At 43.8% G+C, this 16,505-nt stretch overlaps 1 protein-coding gene across 2 annotated transcripts in view; it reads left to right on the top strand.

Annotated features, from left to right (window-relative positions):
* Positions 1-16,505, top strand: part of PDE3A (phosphodiesterase 3A) — a 421,890-nt gene that overhangs the window by 391,025 nt on the left and 14,360 nt on the right. For both annotated transcript variants that reach the window (XM_060245837.1, XM_060245838.1), the window contains exons 10-12: positions 7,326-7,437; positions 14,100-14,213; positions 16,273-16,472. In XM_060245837.1, coding sequence (XP_060101820.1) covers positions 7,326-7,437; positions 14,100-14,213; positions 16,273-16,472 — 426 coding nt within the window. The remainder of the gene's footprint in view (positions 1-7,325; positions 7,438-14,099; positions 14,214-16,272; positions 16,473-16,505) is intronic.

The raw sequence follows: 16,505 nt of genomic DNA, 5'->3' as shown, positions 1-16,505 counted from the left end.
TTATTTCCCTAGAATTGATATCCCCTTTCCTTTGGCCTGAATGGGAGTCTCATCTCACTACCCAACAACCTTGCCAAAACTCAACCCCAGTTCTTGTGTCTGTGTAAAACCGTTTTCAGCACAGACTGAGCCTCAGACTCTTCCAGTTCCTTGACTGAATTCTTCCCTCAGAGCAGATTTTCAACACTTAAGGTACAGAACCCTCTCTCCTCTCTCAAATCAGAAATCTGTCCGAATGCCAATTCCCCCTCAGCACTCACCTGAGGAGCTGAGTGCTGGAGCTGACTCTCAAAGCTGGAGCCTGTCTCTCAAAGTTCTCCATCCTCAGAATCATAGAGCTGGAAGGGACATCTTGGTCATCTAGTCCAACCCCCTGCACAGTGCTTCACAAATAACACCCCTCCCCATACACACATCCCCAGTGACCCCTGTTCTGTGCCCAGAAGATGGCAAAAACCTCCAGGATCCCTGGCCAAACTGGTCTGAAGAAACACTGCTGACCCCAGAGTGTCAATCAGCATTTCCCTGGGTGTGTAAGAAAGGGCCACGAGAACTAAGCACTGATGCAACCCTTCCTACCCTCCTTCTCATAAACTAATTCACAGAATCGAAATCTTCTTAAAGAGATGTAACTTTTTACCTCCCCATACTCTGACAGTGCAGCATTTTGAAGCCTGTTTTACAGGCTACTCACTACAAAAAATGGTATTTGGCTCCCCTTTTACCAAAACTTGAAAAGAGTTTGCAAACTCACTCCTAGCCATGGTTCCAAGCTGTGACTTGAGCTGCCTTAGTTAGAAAGCCCACCAATGCAGATATGGTGCCAGCAGTGTTCCCTCTAAGCTGAGTTAGCGTGAGCTAGCTCACAGATTTTTAGCCTCCAGTTCACACATTTTTGTCTTAGCGCAAGGAGGATGACCCTAGAGCACACTAATTTATGCAGTAGCTCACAATGTTAAGGCCAGTAGCTCACAATGTTAAGGCCAGTAGCTCACAAAGTAGAATTTTTGCTCACAAGACTCTGCAGCTTAGAGGGAACGTGGGGTGCCAGACACAGTTATCTCACAGTGGGAGAAAGAGGACAAGTTTTATGTACCAGGAAAAAGGGAAGTTTTTCCAGCCTCTGAACCCTTCGTTTGGGCAGCAGCATCTGCACCAAGCCTTGCTTTATGTAACCAGGGCATCTGTTGAACCGACGGTCATGCTTTCCAATGTGAAATTTATGTAACATGTCTCCAAAAGCTTTTCCGTGTGGAGCCCAACAAAGGACATCTAACAATTCTTTCTTTGTTTTCTGCAACTGAAGTGATCTTCTATTTTTCATTCAGATGAAGGGGGCACAGAGAGAAAGAGGGAAGTTAAGATAAATTAACTTTGTTGACTTCGTATCCCAAAACTTACGGCATGATTTAAAGTGGTGCTGACATGCTCCCCTGAAGGGAGCATTTAGCTTCAGGAACCACCACCAACAGAGAGCCTCTTTTAAGAGTATTTGAAAAGCCATCTCTTTATATTTGTGAGGGACGCTAAATTGATTTAGAAGTTGTATTTTAAAAGAAATAAGCTAAAAGCATCCTTTCCCAGTACAATGGAAAGCACTTGAGCGCCGTGCCATCCAGCAAAATCTATTAAAATTCAGGAGAGAATAATCCACGTGATGGTGTGGGGGGGGGGGAGAGAAAAGAATCTAGGTTTAGAACGGAATGGCAAAGCCCTTTCCAATTGACATGCTGTTTTGTGGCAAGCTGTGTCGTTAGGTAATACCTTAATTTACGCTTACTGTTCCTCTAATAAAAAAAAGCCCCCTGCAGGGATAAAATAAGTTTTGTTTAGGAAGGAGGAGGTAGAACTGGAGGCTGCAGAAATAGGAAAGAGCAGATTGGGTAGTTTGACATTTCAGCTCCTTTCCCCCACTATCTCTGTCAAAGAGATGACAATGATTGATTCCCAAGGGGAGGGTTAGATTCCAGGAAAACCAGTTGGGATGGTGCTCTGGGAGACTGGAGATCAAAAAATGTTTCACAACCAAGGTTGGATCATACCTGAGCTATTATCTTCCACATCCTTACATTCAATGGGATTAAGCAATTTGGGGGGCGGGGGGAAGGAAGAGGGTCACCTTCCTGCCCCATGACCAGGGCCGGATTAACAATTAGGCCAAATAGGCACTGACCTATGGGCCCCCATGCTTTTTGGGGCCCCAGGTCAGCTTCCTCTTCCCCGCAGCTTAGTCAAAGGGGCTTTTAAGAAGGTGCCTGCAGGCTGCAGTGAGGACCATGGGCGGCGGGGCGGGCACTCAGACTCTGAGATAATTTGCAAGGAGGCCCCCAAGATTTTGACTGCTTAGGGGCCTCCACAAAGTTTAATCCAGCACTGCCCATGACGAGTAGACAGCTTGCTTAATAAAATCCTTGTGGAACATTTGTGAGAACGGAGAGAAACTTCAGCTATTGTAATACCTTAAGATGAGGGTACCCTGACCTGGGCAGGTCAAGCTAGTCTGATCTCATTGGATGTCAGAAGATAAGCAGGGTTGGCCCTGTTCAGTATTTGGATCGGAGACCACCGAGGAAGTCCAGGGTCACTAGGCAGATGCAGGCAATGCCAAACCACCCCTGAATGTCTCTTACCTTGAAAATCCTGGGGGGTTGTCATAAATAACCTGCAACTTGACGCTTAAAGACAAATGGCAAGAGTCCCCTTGAGCCCGCAGACACCTTTGGAATTCTGACACAGGGCGGTAGGCACAATCACAAAATGGTTGCTCCAGGAGGTGGAGCCAACCAATGTCTTTCAAGGACTCACAGTGTTCCCTCTAAGCTGTGCATATGAGCAGGAACTCCACTCACCAACAAGCTGGAGCCATGCAGGGTCTTGCATGACCCACTGACCATTTTAAGATTACAGGAGTTTATCTTCTGCTCAAGATTACAGGAGTTTATATTCTGCTCTGCTTAGAATCATAGAGTTGGAAGGGACCTCCAGAATCATCTAGTCCAACCCCTTGCACTATGCAGGAAACTCAAACCTCCCCCTAAATTCACAGGATCTTCATTGCTGTCAGATGGCCATCTAGCCTCTGTTTAAAAAGTTCCAAGGAAGGAGAGCCCACCACCTCCCAAGGAAGCCTGTTCCACTGAGGAACTGCTCTAACGGTCAAGAAGTTCTTCCTAATGTTGAGCCGAAACTCTTTTGATTTAATTTCAACCCATTGGTTCTGGTCCTACCTTCTGGGGGCCCAGAAAACAATTCCACACCATCCTCTAGATGACAGTCCTTCAAGTACTTGAAGATGGTGATCATGTCACCTTTCAGCCACCTCCTCTCCAGGCTAAACATCCCCAGCTCCTTCAACCTTTCCTCATAGGACTTGGTCTCCAGACCCCTCATCATTTTCCTCGCCCTCCTTTGGGCCCATTCCAGCTTGTCTATATCCTTCTTAAAATGCGGTGCCCAAAACTGAACACAATACTCTAGGTGAGGTCTTTCCAGAGCAGAGTAAAGAGATACAATCACATCACGTGATCTGGACACTATACTTCTGTTGATACAGCCCAAAATTGCATTTGCCTTTTTAGCCACTGCATCACACTGTTGACTCATGTTCAGCGTATGATCCACTAAGACCCCTAGTTCCTTTTCGCACATACTACTGCTAAGACAAGTCTCCCCCATCCTATAACCATGCATTGGATTTTTCCTACTTAAATGCAGAACTTTACATTTATCCCTGTTAAAATTCATTTTATTGATTTTAGCCTAGTTTTCCAGCCTGTCAAGGTCATCCTGTATCCTGCTTCTGTCTTCTACTGTATTTGCAACCCGCCCCCCCCCCCCCCCCCAAATTTAGTATCATCAGCAAATTTAATAAGCATTCCCTCTACTCCTTCATCCAAATCATTTATAAAGATGTTGAACAAAACAGGTCCCAGGACAGATCCTTGAGGCTTGGGGTGGTGGTGGGGGGGGAGTCTTATTAGCAAATATTCTACTTTGTGAGCTACTGGCATTAAAGTGTTGAGCAGTTGCTACCAAAATAATGTTGTTTTAATTTGCATGGTCAGTCAAATCTCAAATGACCAATGAGAAGCTGTGTATCGCAAAAGTCTCACCTGGCCTTGCCTATTTTCTGGTTTAGTGTAGTGGTTAAGTGCACAGACTCTTATTTGGGAGAACCGGGTTTGATTCCCTACTCCTCCACTTGCAGCTGCTGGAATGGCCTTGGGTCAGCCATAGCTCTCGCCAGGGCGTTTTTTGTAGCAGGAACTCCTTTGCATATTACGCCATGCCCACCCCCCGATGTAGCCAATCCTCCTGGAGCTTACAGTAGGCCCTATACAAATAGCCCTGTAAGCTCTTGGAGGATTGGCTACCTCAGGAGTGTGTGGCCTAATATGCAAAGGAGTTCCTGTTACAATAAAAAGCCCTGACTCTCACAGAGCTGTCTTTGAAAGGGCAGCTTCTGGGAGAGCTCTCTCAGCCCCACCTAACTCACAGGGCATCTGTTATGAGGGGAAAGGAGATTGTAAGCGGCTCTGGGACTCTGATTCTGAGAGAAGGGCAGGATATAAATTCACAGTCTTTTTCTAAAAACACTTGGTGGGCACCAGAAAAGGTATCAGCAGGTGCCATAGCACCCATGGGTACCACAACGGGCAACCCAGTCTTAGGATGAGTATTTTGTCAATTGATAACAAAGTATTCATCCTAGAATCTTGACACAAGCCAGATTCTCTCCCCCTCCAGCTCTCACAAACTTTCCATGAAGATTTTATTAAGCAAGTTATCAATGGAAGGCTGGGTTATTCATATAGCGGCAACAGTGAACATGGTCCTTTAGGAAGCAACCTAAGCAAAACTTCTGTCTCTGCCCCAATCCCAAGGAGTTTACAGACTAAATTAAGAATTGGGAAAGGAACAGATAAAACAAGGTAACAACAAATGAGCAGGAGCAAACCAGGGTAACAAGTAATGAATAGGAGGATGGGAAGATCTCTTCAAATCTGTTCTGTCACCTTGGGCCTGATTCATACACTGGTGAGACCAGCTTTTCCATAATGTCCTCCTGTTTTGCTCCAGTAATGGTGAACATCCCCAAGCTCAGAGGGAAGGTGTTGTTTCCATAGAAATGCACAACATTGTATACTTTCCCCATATGACTCATCCATTTGCCTTGTAGAGTACTACAGGAAGAAGAAGAAAATATTCTATTTATACCCCGCACTTCTCTCTGAATCAGAGTCTCAGAAAGGCTTACAATCTCCTATAACTTCTCCCCCTACAACAGACACCCTGTGAGGTGTGTGGGGCTGAGAGAGCTCTCACAGCAGCTGCCCTTTCAAAGGCAACTCCTACAAGAGCTATGGCTGACTCAAGGCCATTCCAGCACCTGCAATTGGAGGTGTGGGGAATCAAACCCGGTTCTCCCAGATAAGAGTCCGTGCACAACCACTACACCAGACTGGCAGACACTCTGGAGAACACTCTGGAGGCACTCTGGAGAAACAACTCCCATGAAAATGTGGAGTAGAACAGGAATTGAGCTTCAGTTATTGTTTCTGGTTTTTGTTCTCTCTGTAAGATCTTGAGGGCCCACCTTTTGCTTCTTCGCTCACAAGGGGCTGACACAGCCAAAGGTGTGGATAGTTTTGAACAGGGGTGGAATTCTAGCAGGAGCTCCTTCACATATTAGACCACACACCCCTGATGTAGCCAATCCTCCAAGAGACTCTTTTTTGTAAGCACTTGGGGGATTGGCTACACATGTGGCCTAATATGCAAAGGGGCTCCTGCTAGAATTCCACCCTGGTTTTGCGTTGTGCTTAGAAACACAGTAGAAATGCAGTAAAAAGCATAGGGCAAGTTATGTTTCTGTTATAGATAAGATTGGAATGTTGGTAACTCTTCTGGGTTTTTTCTTCTTCTTCTCAGTCAGGCCTAGCTGTGTGTTAACCCTTATGGATGTTACTTAAGTATGCTTGTGGCCTTCCCAACTAAAACTGTCTCCCACAGTAGCCATATCGGTCTGCAGTAAAACAGTTAACTTCATGTTCAGCAGCACCTTTGAGACCAACAGGGGTTTCAAGATATAAGCTTTCGAGAGCCAAAGCTCCTTTCCTCGGACATGAGTCTCGTCTGGCAAAGGGAGCATTGACTCTCGAAAGTTCAATCTATGGAAGTTCTTAATGTGTACAAATAGAGAATTGTTGTCCCCCATTGCAGGCCCTCTCATGTGTTCCAGAACACACTCAAAGCTATGCAGGTTCTTAAACAATGGAAGCGATCGCATGAGAGAGTTGGCCCAACCTAGCCATGCCTCCCCTCCAGATTTAATGTGCGTGATCACACACACATCCGCTCCTGAGGCCCGCCCATACATACCTCATCTGAGGACAGACTGGGACCGGATTAAATAGCCACTGGGGACTTCCCGGTAGCAAACCTCTAAACTAGGCATGTCAAACATGCGGCCCGGGGGCCAAATCAGGCCTTCAGAAGGCTCCTATCAGGCCCCCGAGCAACTGGCTGTCATCTGCTTCCTTCTCCCTCTCTCTTGCTTCCTTCTGCATAACAGCTTGCTTTGCATGGCTTGCTCAATCGCACAGGAGCTATAGAACAAAGACTCTGTTTTCTCTATTGACTGAGGCTCCTCCCTTAGAGAGGAAGGGAGAGCTTACTTTGCCAGGCTCTCTCAGTTGCACAGCAGAGCTACTAAGCCAAGCCTCTCTTCCTTCTATTGGCTGAGGCGCCTCCCCATCAAGGCCCTCTGGGGAAGGAAGGAAAGAGCCAGAGCTCCCTTTGCCCAGCTCCCTGGATCTCATGGGAGAGAAAGCACCTTTAAGACTAATGAGTGCTAATGTTTTAAGTATGCTTTATTTTAAGGATTTTTAAAAAAATCTTTAATTGTGTTTTTCTGTATCCTTTATAAAGTTTATAACTCTGCTATCTAATGGTAAACTGGCACACACACACACGGCCCAGCTCAACATGGCTCGGCCCAACAAGGTCTCATTTATGTCAGATCCAGCCATCATAACAAATGAATTCGACACCCCGGCTCTAAACTACATGTAGGGTGCATTTCCAGGCTGTCTGAACCCACACCCACCCAGCATGCGCATGAGTAGTCTGAATGCTCCTCTTGTATGTATGCGGCCTATGCCTCTCCCGGCAGCAGAGCGGGGGCTGCATGATTGCTGTGGCACGGATCAAAGCCAGGATACTTTTTCAGAGACAGGATACTGCTGTGCCGAATCTCTTGTATAATCTCACTCACTCATAGATTCTGTAAGAATTGTGATTCCTTTTTTGCTTTCTGTGTCCAGGTATCCTACAGGCTCTTTGAGGACATGGGTATGTTTGAAACCTTCAAGATTCCCGTGAGAGAATTCATGAACTACTTCCACGCCCTGGAGGGTGGATACCGAGAGATCCCTTGTAAGTACTCCAGCCAATTGCCCCATAAAATCCATCCAGCCTTTCCTCCAAGAATGAGTGCCCAAGGCTACTTTGCGACCAAGAAGATTAAAATATTTATAAGGCCATCAGGCACTCTGTAAAAATACCATCGAAAGCTGTAAAATGCAGCGGACACTCAGTAAAACTCAGAAAAGACAACATAAACCAGACTGTATGTTAACAAAATATTTTAGACTATTAACCCATGAAACATCTGCTTGGCCTACCATCAGCTTCCCCGCCCCTGAGTCACTATATTTAGAAGTCGCATTTTAAAACCCACTATTTGTTTGTGACAGAAACAAGCTGGTTCAATGGCTGCGTTGTGTGCTTCCTTCTGCTTTAGGGTTTCCAAGTCCACCTTGGTTACTGGCAGGGGGTGGGACACTAAGGGGTGCTAGCTGCAGGCTGGAGAAATCCTGGAGATTTTGGGGTGGAGCCTGGAGAGGGCAGGGACCTCCGTGGGATACAATGCCATAGAGCAGGGGTGGCCAACGGTAGCTCTCCAGATGTTTTTTTGCCTACAACTCCCATCAGTCCCAGCCATTGGCCATGCTGGCTGGGGCTGATAGGACTTGTAGGCAAAAAACATCTGGAGAGTTACCGTTGGCCACCCCTGCCATAGAACCTACCCTTCAAAGCAGCCATTTTCTCTAAGGGAACCGAGCTCTGTGGTCTGGGGATGAGCAGTAATTCCAGAGGATCCCAAGGTCCCATCTGGAGGCTGGCAATCCCTGTTCCACTTCCACGTCAAGCCACACTTTATGATTTCCTGGTTTAGGAAGTCAGTGTTGAAGTATTTCAACCAGTTCAAGCTTGTTTCCTTGCCTACAAACTGAGATTCTAAACCAAGGCTAAACCGTGGTCTGGAAACCATGTTTGTAGGCAGGAAACAAACTCTGAAGCGCCCAAATGTGTTTCTCACAACAAATGGAGGTTGTCTCCAGTTTATGCTACATAGGAGAGAGGAGGAGGGAATGGGTGTGGCGGACAAAAGGCTAAACTTCTTGTCCTGGACTAGCTTCCGTTACTTCGGTGTTGGAAAATGGACTATATCTGCCTCACGTAGGCCTTCAGGAAGAGAGAGTTCTATAGAAGCAACACTGTACTCTGAAGTCCTGGTTCAGTTCTCAGAGTTTATTTGCCATCTATATGACCTCTAGAAATAAGACCTGTCCTATAGATCTTAGGCAGCAAGGAGGGTCATCTGGGTGTCTTACCTCATCAGTCTTTTGGGAGAAAAAATACCAATAAATACCGTATGTCAGCAGCGCTGAAGAAAGAGCCAGGCAGACAGGCACGGAGAAAGCATGCCGCCCCCTCCACAGCCAGTGCTCGCGAAGCGCTGGGTTTGCGGGGGGGGTGCTTCCTCCGTGCCTGTCTGCCTGGCTCCAGCTCTGATGCTTAAAGCAAGCGCCGGGATCGGAGGGCAGAGGGAGCGATCCTGGCGCTTGCTGTAAGCGTCAGAGCTGGAGCCAGGCAGACAGGCACGGAGGAAGCACGCTGTCCCCTCCGCAGCCAGCGCTCGCGAAGCCCTGGGTTTGCAGTGGGGGCAGTGTGAAGCGATCCCAGTGCTTGCTGGAAGAAGCTGGAGCCAGGCAGGCAGGTGCGGGGGAAGCGCCGGGATCAGAGGCGGAGGCAGCAGATCGGCCCCTCCCCCCCGGAGGAAGGTACCTTCGCTCCATAAGACGCACACACTTTTCTCCCCACTTTTTTGGGGGGGAAAGTGCGTCTTATGGTCCGAAAAATACGGTAAGTGTCTTATACCCTTAAAGCTGGCTGTGAGCCTAAAGAATGGTCAGTTAATCTATCCCAAACACATGAATGAATCTAGCTATCCTGCACCTCGCTTCTGGGGGAGGGGGGAGAAACAATCCAGGCTTTGAAGAGGAGCACTGATAACAAGCAAAGTTCCCCTGAGACCAGCCCATATTGTCCTCTCTCAGGACCCAAGAAAACTAAGAGCCAAGATGGAGTCACCCACGCCAATTTATCATGAAGCAAATAGGGTGAACTCACACTGGTCGTTATCTCTAACCTTAACCTTCTCAGAAGGGGTCACCCTGAGCTCTGTAGAGGAAGGACAATTGAAAACTGAGATGAGCTGAAAGAAATAGGAAGCAGATGGAGAACTACATTGACAGCCCTCACAAGGAAGAAAACAGTATGAGCCCTCCAAGGGATCAGTATTAGGGTGCTTTGCTATCTCTTTCCCTGAACACCAGACCGCTGATGCTCCAAAAATCTTGCTGGATACCCCCCAGACAGACTGACATAGCTCCACAGACAGACAGACTGGTAGATTTCAACATAGTAAAACACTTCAATCTATCCCACATCTCAGCAGTTGGCCTCTGCTCTTAGAAAAGTGTGGAGGTGGGTCTAGGTGATTATTCTCCACTGTGTCCAGCAGATGGTGGTCTCGCACCCTCCAGCACGAACCTACTTCTGTCTTTGAGTCTAGTGGCACTTTTATAACCAATGAAGTTGAATTCCAGGTCTCAGCTTTCACGGGCACACACACTTCTTAAGATTCTGTGGTGATAATGTTTTTGAAGCGATTCATTTTAATGTTGCTTGTGGGATAGGGCAGGCTATAAATCTGAAAAATTAAATACAACTTCCGGGATTTGGAGAATGCTGAGCTGATCTGCCTCTCTAAGGGGGGCAGACTGGAGCTTCTGTTCGGGGTAGTAAAGGGCAAATATTTGCCTTCTGCCTACTTTTCTCAGTGAGAGATTAGTCCAAGATACGCACAGGAAACTTTGAGGTGATTTACCTTGGCTAAAAGGGAGTCCCGGGGGGGGGGGCTCCTTTGAGGCTTTGAGGGATCCCCAGAGAAGAGTTGCATATTCATCATCTGCAGAAGCTTACAGAGTCATTTATTTGACATAAGCTTGACAAGATCCTAATCTTCTTTGAGACTGCTAAACATCTGATGCTGTACGTGACCAGTGTTGATCTGGATAACCTTAGAAAAAGGTACTGATTGCTATCTACCATTCTGGGACTATTTTAAAGCAAACAAAATAATATTAGAAGGTGGGAACGAGAAAGTTTGAAAGCTTGGAAGAAGAAGAGGAGAAGGGGTAACTTTTGGACTTTGTTAAATTAAGGACAGTGTTAAAAATTGGAAACGAATTTATTGTTTTGTCTACCTATGGTCGTGGAGCGAAAGCACCATCGTCAGAGATCTGCAGTTTCTACAGTCAACACAGGAAATACGTCAAGTATCGTGAGACTTTGTTACCAGTGAGAACGTGACTTGGGGCAAGCAAAGCAGGAAGTAACTATTGAAGAAGTGGACCTACTCTAGGATTGTATAACCATAGAAAAACATCGACAGCCTTTACTGGGAGGCTAAATTTTTAAAAAAATAATATCTGAACCTGGGAAGGCCAGAGGATGGCGAAATTAGGCTCATTTGAAAGGGCAAGTTCTAATCTATCAAACCTGATAGTTGAAATTTAATTTGGTGATATCAAACTTTTCGCTGTTTTTTTAATGTCAGAGTCAAAGGTAACCCGTGCAAGGGCTGCCTCATTGGAGAAGATGCAAGATCAGCTGGAAGCAATGGAAGCTAGGATGATGAAAGGGGTGGAAAAGATGATAAATGCTTGCAAAAAAAGAACTTAAAAATATTGAGGACTTTAAAAAAGAAATGGAAGAGCTTAGAAATGAAACAGTGGTGGTGTCAAAAAAAAGTGCAGGAGGTAGAAGGGAAAGTTAAACTCCAGGATTCCACCTTATTAAAAATGCAAGAAAAAAATAACAATCCATGACTGTAAATTGATGGAGACACAAATACGTCTGAGAGGAGTACCTGAAGAAGAAGGGACAGACTTAAAAGAACATGTAATAAAAATAATTGCTGATTTCTTGGAGGAAGATCCTGAAGGGACTAGAAATATGTATGATTATATGTATAGAGTGAATTCATCATATGCCAAGAAAAATAGCACCCTTAACTGAATATATGAAAAAAAATTGAATGATACAATTGAAAGAATAGAAATTGAAGCAGCGATTAATGCAATGAAAATTGGAAAAGCACCTGGGCAGATGGATATACGGCAATTTTTTTTAATTTTTTTAAAGAATTAGTACCAAAACTTCAAAAATTGATGAATATGATAAGAATAAAAGGGAAAATACCAAATACATGGAAGGAAGCTGTAATTTCTTTGATTCCTAAGGAAGATGGAGATGTCATGAATGTAAAGAACTATAGACCAATTTCATTACTAAATAATGACTATAAGATACATACAAGAATTTTGGCAGAACGACTTAAACAATATTTGATAAATTTCATAAAGGAAGACCAAGTGGGATTTCTCCCTAAAAGGCAAATAAGAGACAATATTAGAACTGTTGTAAATATTGTAGAATATTATGAAAGACATCCAGAGAAGGAAGTGACATTATTCTTTGCGGATGCAGAGAAAGCTTTTGACAATTTGAACTGGGACTTTATTGTTTGCAGTAATGGAGAAAATAGAGTTGGGGGAAAACTTTATAAGAATGATAAAGGCAATATATACTGAACAATGTGCAAGGTTATGTATAAATGCAGATCTTATAGAAGAAATGATAATCAGTAAAGGTACAAGACAAGGTTGTCCGCTTTCATCTTTGTTGTTTATAATGACTCTTGAAATTTTATTGATGCAAATACAAGATGATAAAGAAATAGAAGGGTTGAGAGTTAAAAGATTTATTTACGAATATAGAGCATTTGCAGATGATATAATGTTTATAAATGAAAATCCTTCACAAGTAACACCTTTGTTGTTAGCTAAAATACAAGAATATAGAGAACTGGCGGGATTTTATGTTAATAAAGAAAAATCAAAAATTTTATGTAAAAATATGCAAGTAAATAAACAAAAGGAGTTGCAGAGACTAACAGGATGTGAAGTTACCTCTAAAGTAAAATATTTGGGTGTGGAAATAACAATGAAGAATATTGACCTGTTCAAAAATAACTATGAAAAGCTATGGCGTAAAATGGATGAAGATATGATAAAATGGAATAAGCTTAACTTGTCATTGCTTGGAAGAATAGCTGCAATTAAGATGAATATTTTGCCGAGAATAATGTATTTGTTTCAAACTATTCCAATTGTGAAAGACGGTAAACAATTTAACAAATGGCAAAGGAAGATTTCAGAATTTGTATGGGCTGGGAAGAAACCAAGGATTAAAATGAAAGTTTTAATAGATGCTAAAGAAAGAGGAGGATTCCAATTACCAGATTTAAGATTATATCATGAAGCAGTTTGTTTAGTGTGGATAAAAGAGTGGGTGACGCTGTTGAATAAAAAACTTTTAGCATTGGAAGGTCATGAAAATAAATTCAGCTGGCACGCTTATAGGTATTATGGGAAGAAAAAGATGCATAGTTTTTTCTCTCACCATTATATAAGAAATAATTTGTTGAATACCTAGATGAAATATAAGAAATATGGTAATGAAAGAAAACCATTATGGATAGTGCCAGCAGAAGTGATAACAATAACAGCTGAGACAGGTGAGGAAAAATGGCTGTTATACAATCAACTATTAAAAATACAAGGTGGCAAAATAGAATTGAAAACTGCTGTGGAGCTGAATAACATATACGATTGGTTTCAAATGCAACAAATAAAGAGTTTGGTGGAAAATGATATTAAAACTGAAGGAATAAGAGGAGAGGAAAAAGAAATGGAAAAAGTTCTGCTTGGAGACAATGAAAAATTAATTTCAAAAATTTATAAGTTACTTTTTAAATGGTCTACAGAAGATGAAGTAGTGAAATCTCAAATGATTAAATGGGCAATAAATGTAAATAAAGAAATACAGATGGATACATGGGAATATTTATGAAAGAACTCTATGAAACTTTCAACATGTCAGAGTATTAAAGAGAAATGATGTATAGATGATATATAACTCCTAAAAAATTGGCAAAGGTGAATAACAAGATGCCAGACAGACGTTGGAAATGTAAAAAACATGAAGGTTTTTTCTACCATATGTGGTGGACTTGTGAAAGAGCGAAAAAGTATTGGCAGATGATCCAACAAGAAATTTCTAGGATCTTGGGATATGAATTCAAGAAAGCTGCAGAGACTTTTCTGTTGGGATTACAAATGGAAAAATTTCCAAAAGAAGATAGAACTATAATTTGGTACTTGCTTTCAGCTGCTAGGACACTATATGCACAGTTATGGAAGCAAGAAAAAATACCAGAAAAATGGGATTGGATTGTAAAAGTTATGACATAGAGTGAAATGGACAAATTAACAAGAACTTTAAGAGATTATGATTTAGAAGATTTTAAAAGGGAGTGGGAAAAATTTAGAAGTTATGTAGAAGACGAGTGGAAAGTAAAAGGACTTTGGACAATTTTTGATAATGATTAAACTTTAGAAGAAAGAAAAATATTAATTTTAGTTCTTAGGAATTAAGGGTACCTTTTAATGTTAGTATTTTGAGTAAATAACATTGGCAGGGATCAAGTAACGGGGGGAGGGGTGATTAGAAAGAAGCTTATGGGACAGATGAAAAGAAGTTATTAATGGAAATTGTTACCATATGTTACAAGTAAAATTGTTTAAAAAAGGAAAAATTAAATTAAATACCTTCTATCTTCTCAGATCACAACAGGATCCATGCCACTGACGTCCTCCATGCGGTTTGGTATCTTTCCACACAGCCTATTCCAGGACTCCCAACTGTGATTAATGACCATGGATCTGCAAGCGATTCAGGTACTTTTGTTGGTGTGCCTCTTGTTGAGGAATTTTGGAGTATAGAAACTTTTCCTAAGACCGTCATTCCCACTAGGTTCAGTAGGGTGGGGTATGACTGGCAAAACCCCTATAATTTTAGAGAGAGAGAAAGAAACCTGTTCCAAAGTTAAAACCATTTATTTAAATTAAAACCATAATGCAAAAAGCTCCCAAACATATAAGAATCTAGTATGCAGCATGCAACATTAATTCAAAATTCAATACTTAAACATCGTACACAGATAAAGGATATTCTTGGTGGCTCTGACCCAACACACCCGTAGCAAGGGAGTTGGTTCAGAACAACAAGGAACAAGAACAAAATCACACATTGGGTGATTGCAGACTGATACTTTGGGCTAACTCAGAGACACATGAAATCGACCCCCAAAATCCTTCCAAACAGCAACATAGAATCATAGAGTTGGAAGGGATCTCCAGGGTCATCTAGTCCAACTCCCTGCACAATGCAGGAAACACACAAATATCTCCCCCTAAATTCACAGGATCTTCATTGCTGTCAGATGGCCATCTAGCCTCTGTTTAAAAACCTCCAAGGAAGGAGAACCCACCACTTCCCGAGGAAGCCTGTTTCACTGAGGAATTGCTCTAACAGTCTGGTCCTACTTTCTGGGGCCACAGAAAAAAAATTCCAGAAAACATCTGCGACCCGTCCCCATCCCGTCCCCACCCCACCCTCCAGCCTCCAGAGAACGACTCAAAAAGCTACCACTTTGAAGTGGTAGCAAATTTTTAAGCCATATGCCAGTTGCCTCCTCACCATCTGGAAGTGGAAGGGCACAAGCAAGGCACCTTGGTGTGTAAAGCCACCCCAAGCCACTTCCAGCTCCCCCCCCTTAAAACCTGCCCATAGCACTTGAGCACTTAACTTGTTGGGGAGCGGGGGGGAGAGCAGTCCAGCTTCTGAGGCGCCCTGCCGTCTGATCCCGCCATGCCACCTCACAGACAGGATAGGGCCGCCTCTCCAGGGAGCATATGGAGGCTTTGGGACAGCTCTTTTTGAGGCGGTCCAATTCGGGACACCTCCCATCCACCCCAAAATGCCCATCTGTTATCAGCCATTAAGTACCTTTTTCCATCCGTAGGAGATAATGTAACTATCAGTCAAGTCTGGGATGAGCATCTGCTGGATCAGAGAAAACCCAACCCTTATTATACAGTTAGGCCTGAACCTAACCAAAACAGAGAGCCAGTTTGGTGTAGTGGTTAAGTGCATGGACTCTTAACTGGGAGAACCGGGTTTGATTCCCCACTCCTCCACTTACACCTGCTGGAATAGCTTTGGGTTAGCCATAGCTCTGGCAGAGGTTGTCCTTGAAAGGGCAGCTGCTGTGAGAGTCCTCTCAGCCTCACCCACCTCACAGGGTGTCTGTTGTGGGGGGAGAAGATATAGGAGATTGTAAGCCACTCTGAGTCTCTGATTCAGAGAGAAGGGCGGGGTATAAATCTGCAATTCTTCTTCTTCTTCTATGAGGGCAAGAAGCCCCATTGCTTCAGATAACAAAAACACTCTATGTATTGTCTGGACCAGTTGGATCAGTAAGCTCTTGTTCTTGCAGAGCCTGGCAACCTAATGTTTAGACTTTGGAGCTAGGATAGAAAATATAAACTATTTTCTAGGACATGGGTCACTTCCTTAGAGACAATGCATTGCGTCAGTGTATGACTCTGGCCCAAGTCGTTTTGAAATTCAGGGGGTCTTATGCATGGTCATCGGGCTGAGAATCAAAGTCAGATTTTTCCTTCTCTCCAGCTGCATTCATAACCAAGTCTTAACAAAAAGACGAACAAAAAAAGAAAATACCTCTTTATACAACAAGCCATCAACACATAGAATTTGCCGCCAGACGATGTTGTGCTGGTGCAGACACAGAGGCCTTTAAAAGAGAATTGGAACAGAGTAAGTGTTTAGCCACTGTGTGAGACAGGGTGCTGTTTGGCCACTTAACAGGTTACCGTTTGCCCAGCGGTGTGATCCAGGAGGGCTCTTCTTATGTTCTTTTGTTTTGTTGCCCAGATTCTGACAGCGGGATCACTCATGGTCACTTGGGATACGTGCTTTCGAAAACGTATTCGCCAGCCGACGACAGCTACGGCTGCTTGGCGGGCAATATCCCTGCCCTTGAACTGATGGCCCTGTATGTAGCTGCTGCCATGCATGACTATGACCATCCAGGAAGAACCAATGCCTTCTTGGTGGCTACCAGTGCTCCTCAGGTAAGGAAAGCCAGCTTCCCCAGCTCTCTCCAA

This window comes from Heteronotia binoei, chromosome 8, assembly GCF_032191835.1.
Source record: "Heteronotia binoei isolate CCM8104 ecotype False Entrance Well chromosome 8, APGP_CSIRO_Hbin_v1, whole genome shotgun sequence".
NCBI classification, from domain to species: domain Eukaryota; kingdom Metazoa; phylum Chordata; class Lepidosauria; order Squamata; family Gekkonidae; genus Heteronotia; species Heteronotia binoei.
The sequence above is the reverse complement of the archived record's forward strand: the minus strand, read 5'-3'. Positions and strand labels throughout refer to the sequence as shown.